The 16666-nt window shown below is 39.4% G+C and overlaps 1 protein-coding gene across 1 annotated transcript in view; it reads left to right on the top strand.

The window, feature by feature from the left end:
* The window catches only part of CGA (glycoprotein hormones, alpha polypeptide), a 16905-nt gene extending 15526 nt beyond the window's left edge, over positions 1-1379 (top strand). The window contains exons 3-4 of the mRNA XM_008576376.1: positions 427-611; positions 1033-1379. Of these exons, the coding sequence (XP_008574598.1) occupies positions 427-611; positions 1033-1110 (263 nt within the window). The 3' untranslated portion in view covers positions 1111-1379. The remainder of the gene's footprint in view (positions 1-426; positions 612-1032) is intronic.
* Positions 1380-16666: the final 15287 nt, after the last annotated feature.

Here is a 16666-nt window from a genome sequence, read left to right as displayed (position 1 = left end):
GGTGCACTGTAGCAGTGCGCCACCGGGCCGGCCCCAACAATAGCAGATTCTAAAGGGGAAAATATTTTGCCTTTGGGCAAAATTCTGCTTTTAGTTGAATGTGGTGTTTTCATCTGTCAAGTTTTGTGTTCCCTCTAGGCATACTATTAGCATTGAGATAGAAAATCCATGCTGAAGAGAAAGAAACTACTACAATTGAGATTTCCCATGCATGTCTGCAAAAAATTGTTTTCCCATGAAAATAATGTAATCAATAAAAATAGATATTTTATAAGAAGTTTAACATATAGCCCCAAATTATTTATTTATTTCCCTTTTATTCTTTGATGGTAAAGAATACTTACTATCTCATAATATGAAAAAATTCATAATTTCTTTTTGAATCTTTCTTGTATTATTTTACTCCATGTATTTTTTCCCTGATAGGTTGCCCAGAATGCAAGTTAAAGGAAAACAAATACTTCTCTAAACTGGGTGCCCCAATTTATCAGTGCATGGGCTGCTGCTTCTCCAGAGCATATCCCACTCCAGCAAGGTCTAAGAAGACAATGTTAGTTCCAAAGAACATCACCTCGGAGGCCACATGCTGTGTGGCCAAAGCATTTACCAAGGTAAGAACTTAAAGAATACTTACTATCTCATAATATGGGCTTTCTAATAGCCCAGCCAGAAAAATATTCACAGAGCACATCCAAGCGATTTAATGCAATCCTTTATTGGGCATTTGTACAGGCAGGGTCTGCATTTGTACTCTGTCATTAGAAGAGTTAGCTGCCTGTGGGCACAGGCTGGATTAAGTCAAAATGAAGAGAAGAGCAGTGGAGGTGACAAGGGGCAGGTTGGGAGAAAGTAGTGTACTTATGTAATGAATGCAAACTCAAACTTTTAGAGTGAAAATATTCCCTGAAAGGGAGAGTATGCAAATGTAGCAAGCATCTATTTAGTTCAGTTGGCTGCAGACAATTTTATTTAATATTTTCCAAATGTATGTATGTATGTATCTATCTATCATCTTCTTTCCTTCCCCTTTAGGCCACAGTAATGGGAAATGCCAAAGTGGAGAACCACACGGAGTGCCACTGCAGTACTTGTTATTATCACAAATTTTAAATATTTTGCAAAGTGTCGTGTTGGTGACTGCTGATTTCCTGGAATGAAAAATTAAGTGGTTCAGTGTTTATGACCTTATGAGATAAAACCTTTTTTTCCCTTACCATATCATTTTGGCATGCTTCAAGGATATACTGCAGCTTTATTGCCTTTCTCCTTATCCTACAGTATAATCAGTAGTTTAGCTCTTTTCATTTGGAATGAAATACAGCATTTAGCATGACCATAAAAAGCTGGTTCCACTGGAAAAAAAGCCTGTTAAATCATCACTCTTTCACTGAGTTATCTTTTTTTAATTTTTATTTTTAAAAGTAGAGCCAATTGCTTTTAATAGGATTAATTGAAGGGAGTGTGCCAATGGGTGAATTGGGGCCACATGTATTTAGTGACCTGACACTAGAGAACCTTGCTCTCACCAAGCCATCTAGAAGCCATCTGTGAGTCCTTTCAGTCAGTAGACTGGATATAAGACAATCCATTGGGGTGAGAGAAGAAAATTTGAGAACTTCTATTTCTATTCATTTTTATATCCCCTTTTACATTTCTATTTTGATGGATTTTACAAAAGCACAGATATATTAATATGGTAATACATGTATACAACTTATAAATAAATGATTATGCATATTCTGGGGATACTTGATCAGAAACTTTTTATTGGTAAGAGTATGCTACCAAAAAAAAAAAAGAAAGAAAGAAAAAATGAAGAACACTGCTCTAGGGTTTGGGAAGGACAGAATTCTTTCTAGCCTGAAGATTATATCTATGTGACTTAAGCCTGGCCAGAAAAGAAGTGTATCTTAGTCCCTGGCAGCCAAGCTATAATCGAACACTGGATAAGGAAAGGCCATCATTGCCCTTAACTAAAAGTGGGTATTGCTTCGAAATTCAGAAGTATAACATTGCCAGAGACCAGCTCCAGTCGAGTTGGGGGCCCTTGAAAAAGGGATTAGGGGTCGTTGAAAATAACAAACACAGACAGAAACCTCAATGCATCAATATGCACGTTCTCTCTCTGCGGGCTGTCAGCGTGTTGCAGCTGGAGCCCAGTAGAGCATGAGACAATGCTTTTTATTTAGATTTTTCTCTGCAGGGGGGTTTTGGGTACTATTTTTATTGTATCAGCAAGCTTAAATCAATAGTCCGAAAAGCAGGGAGGAAACTTTTTTAGAGGTCAGCCAGTCCTTTCCTTTTGTCAGCATGTCTCAGGTGATCAACTCGTGCTTCTTTTTCCTGGAATCAGGTTATCAGATCGAAACCATCCCTTCATTGTCTTGAAGTTATCTTGTGACCGTTTTCTGTTAGCTAGCTGTGGTTAATATCCACCCTATTAACAGGGTGGCAGCTATTTTGGTTAAATACAACTTTGCTAAAAGGAAAATGTTAACATTTCTGTGGCCCTGTAATCTTGATCTAAATGTCAAAGTGTCCTTGTGCACAGCACCATCCCTCACAAAACTAGGTGTACTCTCTTATTCTTGTAAGATCTAATTTTGCAGCCTTAATAATTTTACAGCATATATTTTTATCCCGACACCTGATTCTTAATGACTTGTTCAAAACTGGACACCACCAAGTAAAGGAGGTTCTACAGTTTCGTTCCCATATACTTAATTTGTCCCAATCATATAATCTCTCATTAATGCCAACCATTCTCTTGCTATTAATACAATCTCCAGTAAATGATGTTTGCCGACTTACATTAGGCTGCAGCTCATATTTAGTCATGAGCGGTGCTTTTGGAACATATGTTGGTGTGGTCAATTTATCATAAGGGGATAATTTTGAATTGTCCAATTTATTTGGATCCTCTGTGGGAATGTTTAGTTCAATGACCACAAAATCATTTATGTTACTTTTATAATCTTTTGGGAATTCAGAGAACTGCCACACTAACCAAAATATAGAAAGAGAAAGCAAAAGCAGTACCTTGAAGCTGAGGCAGGAACCCTTACGGTTGTAGCAAGTGCTCGTAGCTGCAGCCTTGCCAACAGCTCTCCCTCCGGCGGTCCTGCCAACTCGGAGAGGGCAGCCCAAGCTGACTCCTTTAGGATCCTGCCATGGCGTGGACCGTGACATTTTACCCTCTTATAAAGTAACTTCTAGAAATACTTAATAAAAATATTTTTAAAACCCCTTTGAAAAATTGAATAAGTCCATGAGAAAGTATGAAAAAAAACATGGACAGGAGTAGCAAAGCACAGCATGAGACCAGAAAAGTGAGTGAGCAGAAAATTAAGCCTGCAGGATGCTCTGGAGCAGCCACCACCCTGAGCCTGGAGCTTCCATGCACAAGGAGGGCCAGAGACAAAGCCTTGGGCCTTTGTAGACAAGGAGCCAGATCAAAGATCATCTCACTTAAGCCAGGATCTTGGAAGGAACACACTCTCAGGAATGGGACAAACTAGGGAAAAAATAACATTTCCACAAAGGCAGTTGGCAACAAATGACCAAAACATCAAAAGAGAAAGTAAAAGCAGTACCACTATGCCAAGGCAGAGATCCTTACAGCGAAAGCAAGTGCTCGTAGCCATGGCGCTGCCAGCAGCTCTCCCTCCAGTCGCCTTGCCAACTTGGAGAGGGAAGCCCAAGCTATTCTTTTCAGGACTCCACCATGGCGTGGACCGTGCCATCACATCTTATATTTCATTGTCAGATCTGGATGGAGATAAATAAGTGATAAGCAAAATAGCCACTGAGCACTCACTGTAGGCTAGGTGGAGTACCAAACACTTTCTCTTAGTTCCATAAGAATGCTTAAGAGTAGTGCTATACTTCAAAGCCACCCTTATTAAGCATTTACACATAGAAACAGAGGTGATCCTTACCTTGAGGACAATAGTTTAATACCCATTAAATTATATTAGCCATGGTAGAGATCAAAGCCACCCAAAAGTTCTACTCCTAATGGAGCCTGAAATTTTAAAACATGAGACTGAAATTTTAAAAAGTCACAGGATAAACATGTACCTTTCTGCAGGATCAACATTGCTCGAACATTTAGGTAAATATGATTTTTATTTTAAAACAAAAATGAATGAATTATAGACTGGAATGCAAAATGGCAAGGGCTGGCTGGTTAGCTCAGTTGGTTAGAGCGTGGTGTTATGACACCATGGTCAAGGGGTTCAGATCCCTGTACTAGTCAGCCACCAAAATGAGTAAATAAAGTAAAATAATAACAGTGACTTAAAAAGAAATGATGCTGTAGGTGGGGCCTCCTGGATCCTGCTCTTGTGACTCCTCCTCCTATTTTACTCTTCTTGCATCAGGAGTACTTATTTTTTAAAAGAAATTTATTTATTTTTAATTGACATGTATTGATTGTATGTGTTTATGGGATACAGAGTTATATTTTAACACATGTATATAATGTCTAATGATCCAATCAGGGTAATTATCATATTCATAATCACAAAACTTTATCATTTCTTTGTGATGAGAATATTGAGCTCCTTTGTTTCAGCCACTTGAGAACATACAGTAAATTATTGCTAACTATAGATTAGGCATTAGGAATACTTAAATGGAGGAGTTTGAGAAGTTCTACTAAAGGAATAACATACTGAGCTTTGCAGTTTAGGAAAAATCATTCTGGCAGCAAGTAAAGAGTGATTTGAAAACGTGAGAGACTGGGATCCAGGATCCAGTTGGGGCCTTCTCAACTAGTTGGGGCCTTCGCAATGGTCTGTCAAGAGATGGTAATGGCCTACTGGTAGTGAGAGGGAGGATACGAGGAAGGGACAGACGTAGGAGGCCTTAGGAAGAAATGAGGAGATGATTGTGGGTCTGACTCTTGGTTTTTGGATGCTGGTAAAGCACCTGGGAAACATAAAGATTTGTGTGGCTGCAGGGAGGGGAGTTGAATTGCCTGAGGAATACAGGTGACCATGACTAGTAGGCAGTGTGTACCATGATAGAACTCCAGCCTGCAGGTGCAGGCTTGAGGGTCATCGGCTGTTGGTAGAATCAAAACCATAGGGGTGGCTAGGGTTTCTTAGGGGATGTGAGAGCATGAAGAAGAGCAGATGCTGGACCACCAAGGATAGATTCTGGATGAGCCTGGCTGTGAAAATGGTCATTATGGCTTTTGGGTCAGTGAATTTGGAAGCTGTGATATGAGCTCGCTGGAGAAAGAATTATAATCTCAGATATACTATAAACAGTGAGGAGGAAGAGAGGCACATATGGAGACTGGCAATTTTGTTTCAGGCCCGTCTGTGGAAAATACCTAACTGAAGTACTGAAGGCAGAGTAAGCACATGTTTGAGGGGTGCTTCTATCAAAAAATTCCTTATTATTCACCTTAGCCAGAGAACTGCTAAAATTCTTCCCTTTCAGATTCCCTCCTTATGGCTAAACCACGGTATTCCAAGCACCTTCCTTTTAAATGACAACATATCTGACTGATGCAATGCAGTTGGCCATTAACTCCTCACGATGAATTAGTTTAATGGACCACCAGTTCTGTCTGCACTGGGGGTCCTGGACCCTAGTTACTGGGGAGAGAGGGGTGTCTGGCAGGAGTCAAAAGTATAAAACAAAAAAGTAAGACTTCTAATGCTTTGTAGTTGTGCAAAGATTTGACCATGAGCAGAAACCCCAAAGTGATTATAGGGATATCACTGATGACCAGGACTCAGGGAGGAGGTCAGTAAAACAGGGATGGCTCTTGTCCTTCAGTCTATCTTCTGAGAGTAAGAGGGAAGGGCAGGAAAAGATGAAAGCAAAAGAGAGATAGAGGAAAGGGAAGCGAAAGAAGAATGAGCTGCATAAAAAGTAAAGGGAGGGAAAAAATGTGAGAGGGCAGGGAGAGAGGCAAGAAGAGCTACTGGAGGGGTGTGTAGCCTCAGAGGTGGCAGAACTGGATTAAAGTAGGAAGAAAAAAACATTATTCTGCTCACTTTCACCCACTTGGCTCCTGCACCCTCTGCCACTGTCAAATTTAAATAATCACCCATAGTCAAGACCTCTAGTTTATATAGAAACTTTGTACAAATTGGAAAACAGTGTCCTCTCTGGGCAGGCACAGCACCCTGAGAAAATAGCTTTACAATCAAATGGCACAGAAAAAGGCCACTTCCTTCAGGCACAGGCAGAGAGGGTACTGGATATTCATCAGCCCTCATTTCCTGGCTGGGCACCTTTGTGCAGTACACAAACTATGCAACCTTACATGGCAGCCCCGCAACCTTACATAGCAGCCTCGCCTATAATCTCATCATTTTAATATAACTGTTGTTGCATTTTGTAGAGATCATGTCTTAAGCTCATTTCCTGGCTGGGCACCTTTGTGCAGTACACAAACTATGCAACCTTACATGGCAGCCCTGCAACCTTACATAGCAGCCTCGCCTATAATCTCATCATTTTAATATAACTGTTGTTGCATTTTGTAGAGATCATGTCTTAAATCGGTGAGAATCTTAGCTGACATCTAAGATTCCAAATGTTGATGTCTAAATTAGTGTTATACTGCTGGGGTGCTCCTGGAGAGCCCAGTTTTGGTTTGCTTTTTCCATTTACTGGGAAGCTGGAACAGATGTCCAGAATTTGGTAATAAAACAGGAGGGTAAAACCAAAGAATACATGTGTTGATGACCAGGAAGCTGACATGAAGAAATTGGTTAGAACTACAAACCTTGATAGGTCCAGGAGTTTCACTTACTTGCTAAAGAATTAAACAACATCAAAAGATCTGACATTAGTATATCACTTTTACTTTCTCAGAACTTTCCATGCCTAATGTGTCAATGATTCTCACTCAGCCCCTTGCAGACTGCAAGTCAGGGCATGTGGCATCATCTTTGGTTGATAATTGGATAAACAGAGGTACAAAAAGCTTTGGATACATAGGGACTAAGAATGTGTGGAAACCTGGGCATCTCCAGTTTTGTGCTGTTTTATTAAAATTCCAATTTCTTCCCCAAAGGTATGAAGTTTGTGCATTACCTACAAAGAACCTATTTCTCCCTGGACCCTGAATAGAAAAACTGTCTTGGAGATTTTCCCAAGATGAGAAGTTATCAAATTAAAATAAATGAAATCTGAACTATGAATCGCCTACTTATGTTTTGTCTGAAAGCCTGGACTTCACCTTCACTCCTACAGCTCCTCTTGATTTACTTAACTCCTCCTTCAGAGACTTTCTTTTGAACTTAATTAGCACCTCGCATCTACCCAGCCCTCATAAGGAGAAACACAAAGAAATTTCTCTGTCATGAAAGCCTAGTAGGATTTCTTTATTCTCCTTTTCACAACTGCATAGCATTTGGAATAGTAAATATTAAACACTGTTTTCACACAGAACTGAAGCAGGGTCTGAGTTTCTTTGGAGCAAAGAGAGAAGTTAATTATTGCATCAAACTTGAAAATAAGAGACATAAAAAGGAAATAGTTGTTGGATTTTTTTTAATGAATTCTGGGCACATTTGTCTTCATATTCATGCAATCCTCCTGCTCATTTTCTTCTGATGTGCCTTTTTAGTGGCAACCAACTAGCTGCAGGGTGACAGCTCTGATGTGTGTGCATTCAGCAAATTGTAGCTTCAACATTATTTAGAAATATTTAATAAGTTAAAGTTAAATTTTGAAACCCATTCACATTATTAGAAGAATTCCAACATTACACTTGTTCATGAAAGAAAAGGAAAATACATTAGATTCTTTACAAATAGTTCAAACTTGGTAAAATTTTGGATGATTGTGAGATAATGGCTTTAAAAGTTTTTTATTACCTACCTGCACAAAGATTTTTGCTGGCAGTGACTATAAAGAATTTGAAGAGACTGTCATTAAAAATTCTTGATGATGAATTTCATGTAGCCATTTGAATCATAAAACCTGACCATAAGTTGTAAAGATATAAGGTCTGATTTATCACTGAAATATCTGAAAATATTTTATTTGAAAGTATTATACAAATTAGATACTTTGTATTTTTCTCATAACTATATATACATATTTTTTTTACCAAGCTTTATGCAGACATGTGAACATCCCCAAATTCCTTCCAGTTTGCTACACTTTTTCCCATGTGCTATGACACACAGAAGTATTGGAAAGTGGTTGGCTGGGGACTAGATATGTGAAAAAAGAAAAACACACTGTGTTTGGTTGCCATCTGCAACAAAATGAGGTATACACAAATGCTTCTACTGAACATTCAGGAAAAGGAGATCCTGAAAAATGTTTAGGAATTAAAAGATGGAAAATGGAATTAATTATGTAGTAACCAGTTATTATTAATTTAATGTGTGAAATTCCATTAACATTTTCATTTGTTTTTTTGTCTTTATTGTTTTACATTACTGAACATAAAATGTATATTTGTAAGTGCTTTCACAAGCTCGTTCTGCCAAGTCCATTTTCTCTTCTGCGGTCGGCAGGAGGGCCACTAAATTTTTCTTTTTTCAAATCTATGGGCTCATTTACTCTTCTGTCTCTTTGCCTGAATTTGAGAGCCAGATTTGGGTAGGATGGTGGAAATCATTTTCTATTAAAGTTTCAGAGAGTTCAAGGCCCAGTTTACTACAGAGGAAAATTGGGACAAGGCCAGTGGTCTTTGAAGAAAACTGTTTCCCTCCACCTATCTATTTCCTGTTTGCTGGCAATTTACATGAAGAGGTTTGCAGCTGGACCTCTAAGTTGCCCTAACTGACCTTCCATATTCCCTCAGGAGCAAAAAGAAAAGAGCAAAGAAAGAGGCAGAAGGGTGGTAGAGACACAGGAAGGTTGGGCAGGTTTATGGGCTCTCTTACTAGGTACTTCTGAACTTCCCTCTCAAAGAAAGAATTCTACTCCATGTCTTTGGAAATTTAGTATTAATTCCAGAATTTTCCTAAGCGCACCAGCCAGTTGCATCAACACTTGACATTTTCAGGCTCTTTTATCCCAGATGTCAGAATGTCAGTCAATCTTTGATTATATTTTAAAATAGAAATAATATACCTTTACCTTTTAGATTGACAAAATTTTGATAACTACATAAGAATGGGAAGCAGCAATTTGTGGTGAAAGCTGGAGGTCGTAGGAGACCTTTCTGAAGACTGATGCTTCCCCTACCGAGAATATTTAAATCTCTTTCTTTTCTATTAACTGTCCCTAAAACTCTCCTAGCTCCCCAAGTCAGATCCACTTTAGCCCCAGACTGCCCCCTTTTCAGAATTGGTCTTTGAGAAGGTTGATGAGCCTGAGAATTCAGGAGGGTTGCAGATTGAAGTTCTGTCACAAAAGACAAAAATCTATGGCCAAAGGCATCTTAGAAAGGGGGTTAGAAAACTGCTGTGTCCTGATTTCTAGAACTTCTTACAGTAGTGTTTCTTTTTTTTTTTTTATCACACCTGACTTGAAGGATTCTAATAGATACATATTAGAAACAGGTGTTCACTACAGCCTTGAAGGAAATGGGGTGATTTCAGTTCACAGGTGATTCTGATACTCTCTCCAGGAGAGTATGTCTCCTGTCCTCATACCCACTTGTTAAGGTGACAGCAAGTAATTTAAAGTCATACTGTCCATTTTATAGCAGCCTTTAATGTTATTCAAGACTCCCACACAGTCTGTTCCAAGGTTTGAGGAGGGAATGGGTGGAGAGTTTTTTCAGAGTAGAGCATTGCAGGGCAACCTTTCCACAAGGCTGATTTTCTCTTAAAATCCAAAATCAAATCACCAAATTAGAAACTCCTCCTGAGAGAGGCATGTTTAAAAGGCTCATAACTAACCTAAAAGAACTCCCAATGTCTAAAGCTGGAACAATTTCAGCAATAAAATAAATAGGAACAGTAACCCATAAAATAAGATAAATATCTATGAGTCCATACCGATATGAATGATTACACATATGTGTAAATGGAGATAAGGAATGGGGAAAATAGAAAATCATCACACGCTAATAGTTGTTGTAGGCAAGGTTCACTATTAGATGCTCAAATTAGTGGGCAGCACTTTGAGGAGAAGCAGGATTCTTGCATAGTCCAAAAGTACCTACTCCAGCTACATGAGATGAAGGTGGAGACCTTATGCCAACACACTTCAGGGCATTGTCATGGGCAGCCAAGGTTGAGAATCATTGTCTTAGAACTAGTATCTATCATGTATTTATTTGAAATTTAACAATCCTCTTTCTCTTAGGCTCAACCTGAGTGAAACTAAATGGCAATTCTTTTTTTTTTTTTTTACATGTATTTATTTGAAATTTAACAATCCTCTTTCTCTTAGGCTCAACCTGAGTGAAACTAAAGGGCAATTCTTTTTTTTTTTATTAAAATAGCAGTAACAGTATGATCACTTTGTTCTGCACATTTATCCCTGTTTAGTTTAGTGTAAGAGCTCAAATAAGAATCGGGACTGGTGACATCTATTTTTGCTTTTGAATCTGCATTTCCTAACGACATTAAAGCACTGCTTGAAAGCCTGTATTTTATTTTTTCTTCCCTTAATTCTTTTGAATAAACATCTCATGCTAAGTATCCACAAAAGGAAGCAACAATGGATATTGCCTTTTGTCCCTGGAGTCTCAGCTTCACTCAAATTAGAGAACTTTCCTGATAGATTAATTTGTCATGTCGCTTCACATTTTTATGTGAAGAAAGCTGGTTATGGCGTTTTTATCAGCGCACATTCTTCCCCACAGGATATAAGCAATAGAAATCACCACCACCACCAATAACATTCCATTAAGTCACAGCACAATGAGAATGTTGTCTTCAACCTTGCTCTTCACCAAATTAGTGTTTACTGTCTGTGCATTCTCTACTCAGAAAGTAAAGAGAAGGTGCCCCACTTAGCCACATGCTGTAATCATTCCATTAATCGAACATATCAAAGAATGCCTAGATGATTATTTTAATTCAGAGTGACAGATGGTGTGGCTTAGAGGAATTTGATTTCCCGATCCAGGAATTAAACACACTGAAGTCATCTTCTTGGACTGTCTATTCTCCCTATGTGCCGACAAATTTAAGTACATTATTGAGTTTCCTATACATTTTACAGAGGCAATAGATGCCAGTGTCCATTAGAGGAGAGAAATGAAGTATGTCTAAAATATTTTGGATAAATACAGGAATGTTCACCAAGAAGTCCAGGTACATTTCCCCTCTTATAGCTAGGTAGGTCACTTCTGGCCAATGAGCTGTGAGTGAAAGTGACTTGTCACTTCTAGGCTGGTGTGAGATCTGTTTGTCTCCCATAGGCACTGGTGATGTTCTAGATGATATAACCTCTATGAGCCTGGGTCCCTGAGTGACTATGTGCAGTGGTGACCCCCACCCCTACCGCCTGTAAAGGACATGACCTGTGAGTAAAAAATTAACCTTTGTTCTATTGAGCCACTGAGATTGCAGTATAGTCTACCCAGACTTGACCAATGCAGGCATTATGAAGTATCAAAAAACATCTGAAGACATTGGTTCCCTCGCTATGTTTCCTTCAAAGTGATCCATGTTTGGAAGATCAAAGTCCGATCTGTGGGGAGAGGCACAGATCAAAGCAAGCATACATTTTATTTCACAAACTTTTTGGGCAGAGGTCTCCAATGCTTAATAAGAGAAGAGCTCTTTATTCAAGAATGTTAAAACTGTTTTAAAAATATGCTATATGCCCTTTCTTGACCATTCTTAATATTTCTTAGTAATAGCAGCAGTCTCCACTATATCTTTAGAGGTTGTTGGCAAGTTTTGTTGGCCAGAGTCTGGCAGAAAAATGGACCTGCTGGGTGCTTGGTGCTAGTGAGAAGGCTGTTTTCTCCCTTTCGCAACTCTAAATGATACTTTACTACCTCAGGAAATCCAGAAGGATTGAGCACCTCTCACTCACTTTCTTAGAAGCTTCCACTTAAGCTTTCAGGTCCTGAGAACCACAATTATAGAGTCCTGTTAGGCTGGGAGAAGAGTTCTCTCCAGCTTTGTTCTGGTGAAAAATTCCTTCAGAGTTTCCTGTATGCCAGCTCAGGACCTTTAGCCACAGAAATTGATATATACATTTCAACAGTCCCTGCCCTCAGGCTGCTTATAATCTACCTGAGGAAAAAGTCATAAAAACAAGGGTAGAATAACAAAACGAGAGAATAAGTGTGGAGAAATAAACGAGCAGTCAAAAAAGAAGGCTGTGGGAATTTCTACTAAAACTGTGAGAAGTTACTTCAGGCTGATGGAAAGTAGAGTTTAACCTGTGTCTTTAGCGATAAGTCAACATTAGACAGGTGGGTGTGGGCATAAAGGTAAGGAGAATGGTGTGTACAAAGGCATGGATGGTCATATGGCATGAAGGGAACAAAGCGAGAGCTGAGAAGAGGGAGAAAAGCCTGAAAAGAAAGGTTAGGAACAGACTGTGGAAAGCATTGAATATTGGACTAAAAATATAGAACTTCAGCTTCTAGGTAATTTTTATCATCTAGTCATGATGTGGAAAGTGTCATAATCCCAGTGGCACTATAGTGGCACTAGTCTGTCAGCTGGGTGCAAGATTCACTGGAGGGGAAGGATGTGGAGGTGAGAGGATGCTTTCATGGTAGGCAGTGGCCATGTGAGGAGAGAGGCAGTTAAGGTGGCTGTGGTTAGAAAAGGGCGTGCAAATCTGGAGATCTTGGATTCATGATTATGATAGTGATCAACATTTAGTAATTTGTAGAGTGTGCCAGTGTAGAGCTAGGGCTAGGGTCTGGAGCTCACAGAACCCTCAAGCTCATTGTCCAGACTAGATCACAAACCCTTCACAGGTCTATAAGCTAGGCAACAGGAAAAAAGGTCCTTGGAGCCATAGGTGAAGAAAGAGTAGTCTTTATTCAGCACACACACATCTAAGAGCTTGGCAATCCAAAGAGAAACTCAGAAACTCAACTGCTACAGGCAAAGTCCAAAGAAAAACTGAGCAGCTGCCAGCAAAGTAAACATGCTCTATTTTTAGATGCAAGCTCTGCCATCCAGGGCTGCTTCCCAAACTCTAAAGAACACACAATAACAACAAACTAAAAAAGATACATGGGTGCGCATGTGCACTAACTCCACCCCCACACAACTTGTTTACAAGGAATGTGCTGCACCACCCCCCAAATGAACCTGATGCGAGGGGGCCTGACCAAACTATTCTATTTTCCTCACAACCAGGCACTGTTGGAAGTATTATATACATTAACTCATTTAATTCCCACAACAACCTGTGAGGTAGGTGGTGTTGTTATCTGTATTTCACAGATTTAAAAACACAAGTGAGGTTAAGTAACCTGCCCGAGGTCTCACAGCTAGTAAGATTTGCAGTTCTCTCAACTGATGGCTATGGGGTAGAAATGGAGAGCAATGGTAGAATCTAGACTACCTTCTGAGCCTCTCTGCTGGTGAAATAGACAAATTCCTTGTCCTCCCCTAATATTAGTCCTTGTTTTAGTTTTATAGCTAAAATATGCTTGTTTGTAGCTAAAGGTTATGTAAAGGGTTAACAGCTAAATGCATTTCTGAGCTCTGAGACTGCGGTTTGCCAGCTTGTCAGCTCTTCCTGTGTGAGTGAGAGATTGGCTTGCTCTCTAGCTCACATTGCAGAAAGCCCCTTAACCACACTCCCTGTCTCCGTGACCCAGTTTTGCCCACTTGGAGAAGCCCCCTACCCAAAGCTCCATACCCACCTTTAACCACCTGGTAAAGACCCCAATTTGGGTGACTCTGCCTGAATACAGACAGAGCCAATAGAAAAGCTTGTTTGCTTGCACAAAAAAGGTATATAACCCCAATTCTCCCTGCATTCAGGGCCCAAGACTTCTCAGTTTCTTCAAGTGTCTGAATTTCCTTGGTGACTTTTTCCATAACACTGGGAATAGGGGGGAAGCTGAGCCTATTTTGGGTGTAGTCTCTCCCTATTGGATGCCAGGGCATCATCTTCCTTCATCTTCAAATCACAGTTCCACTCTGTGGTACCTCGGGGCTGATGGGGTGAGGACAGCAAGGTAGCTCATAACCAGGGCATCTTCTCTTGGGCTGAGCTCTCTAACAGGACATCCTGAGATCTCAGTGATATGTGCTTACAGGAAAGCAAGAGCATGAGTGTTGGTGCAGAGAGGCGTCTGTGCTAGGTATTGCCATTTCCTAGCTATGTATCCTTGCACAAAGTATTTAACCTTACTGAGGCTTTGTGTTCATACCTGAAAAATGGAGATGATAATTCCTTTCTCATAGGGTTGTTGTATTAGAAAGAGAGAGAAGATAAAAATGCTCAGCACCTGATGTATAACAAATTCTCCTTAAGTGTTAGCTATTTTGTTACTACTTAACTATATTTTGTTAAACATGTATTAGATAAGTCAGCACAAGAAAGGAAACTGAAAATTGAAAAAAAGCTACTATGGCTGCAAAAGAAAATGCTAATATAGCTGGAGCCAGTGGAGACCCACCCAATTTCCATCTTCTTTTTGTCAAAGGACCCTTCAGCACATGCTCTGTAGATAATGAAAAGCTCATTATTCTTTTCTCCTCTGGTTTGTAACCCTTCCTTTCAGGAGTTTGACAAAGGGGGAAAGTGCAAGTTGTCTTATCTAAAACTGTAATAATTGGTTGTCTGAGTGGCATTTTGCATTTGATTTTCCCAAGGGGATGTTTGCTGGAGCCAGATGGACTGTCTGGGCCCCAAGGGCAGCCGCTGGGCCCTCTTGCAGGAACGTGTTTACCTTATATTCATAATATGCACACATCCACACAGTGTACACATGCAAAATAGAGCTGCAGAAGCAGCAAGTGCCTCAGTACAACTGAAAAAAGCTGATTAACAAAACAAAAACCCGAACTACTATGCAAGGACTTCAATTCCACCGTTATCATAAACTGCCAATCACACCCTCAGCTAAAGGGGATTGCACGTTATTCATCTCTGAAAACCACTTCAGCAATCTCTTTCCTAGCTGACTGGTTTTCCATTTTTTCAGTTTCAGAGATGCTTTCTTTCAAAGATGGCCACTTCCTTTCCTTCAGTGTTTGTGCTTCTTTATGTGTCAGTACAAGAAAAAATATATTTTAAATGGTGTGTGTGTGTGTGTGTGTGTGTGTCTGAAGACCAGTGAGTGACTGGATGCTTTTTAAGCTTCTTTATGTGTCAGTACAAGAAAAAATATATTTTAAATGGTGTGTGTGTGTGTGTGTGTCTGAAGACCAGTGAGTGACTGGATGCTTTTTATTCACTTGCTTGCTGGTTCCACGATGTTTTTGTGGACTTTGAGCACCACCCCGTGGCAATATGTAGCCAAAAACTTAAAAAGAAAAGAGACAATTTGGAGATGAAAGAAAATATCAGAAGCAGCCGATTAGTTTCCTTTTAAGTGTGCTTCCAAAGCAGGAGTACCACCAGGTCATTGCAATCAACATTATTGTAATCCTGACCTTTTCCTCCTCCTTGCTTTTTGTTCCATTGGTTTTTTAATGCAGTTTTATTATTACTGTTGCTGCCATGTGTTTGAAAAAAACCCAAGTTTTTGTGATGGTTTGTAGTACCTATTCCCTGAGGTTGTTCTAGAATAGATATTTCAGTAGTTTAAAAATTGGCTGGATAGCAATGTATTTCAAGTCTGTGTGTGCTCACCACCACCTCGCCGGGTCTCTGAGAAGGGTAATTGGTCTCTAACGAGGAGAGAGCGTCCTTCTCTGCTTATTGCTAATGGGGCCTGCCTTGTAATTTTTCTCTGTTTTTTTTTTTCCTTCTCCAGGACACTTCTCATCTTGTCAGGTAAACTAAATTCACATGTTACAGGCACTGACACACTGTTAGTTCATACCGAACTCAAAGCCATGTGTGTCTTTTAGATGAGACACGCTGCTAGTCCAGTGTTAAGCGCAGGTGTTGGGAAGATCTAACACAGGCCCTTGCTTTAACTCACAATCAAATTTCATCTTGTTGGTTTTGGCACCAGTATTTTTGGGGACCACTGAAGTGTTTTAGTCATCTGGTCCAGGTTTATGTCATCTAGAAATTTAATAATAATTTTGCCCATGTCTCAAGCTATTGATAAACATATTGAATAAGACAGGACCAACAAGTACCCAGCAACACACACCTGAGTTCTCTGTCCAGGACTGTTACTCAGTATTTTGGAGGCTGTTTTCAGGACTGTAGCTGGCTACTGTGAAGTTAAAATAATCACAACTATGACTATTTTTGATCATCTTTTATATCCAGGCCTTGAGTTAGGCCCTTGACAATACATTATTTTGAAGATTCAGGACATTTCTGCAAAGTAGGCATTATTATCCTTATTTATTTTTATTTTTTGCATACACTTATATGTATTTATTTTATTATGGAGAAGGTTTTCAAATGATTGTGAGTTCATAGAAAATGTACGTTATACTTGGTGAAATACCTACATGAGAGTAGACAAAAAACTGTGAGCATTACATTTTTTTCATAAGTTTTTTGTATTCCGTGTTAATATTTAAAATATTTAACAAAGTCATAGATGTGGTATGGATAATTTTATATTCTGCTTTCTCACTTAACCTGCCATTATTCACATTTTTTCATATTGTCCTGGAGAGTTTATGTTTTTTTATGGTTGCAATAATTCATGTGGTCCTTGTAT

Source organism: Galeopterus variegatus, unplaced genomic scaffold (genome assembly GCF_000696425.1).
Source record: "Galeopterus variegatus unplaced genomic scaffold, G_variegatus-3.0.2 Scaffold1342, whole genome shotgun sequence".
Taxonomy (NCBI): Eukaryota; Metazoa; Chordata; class Mammalia; order Dermoptera; family Cynocephalidae; genus Galeopterus; species Galeopterus variegatus.
The sequence above is the reverse complement of the archived record's forward strand: the minus strand, read 5'-3'. Positions and strand labels throughout refer to the sequence as shown.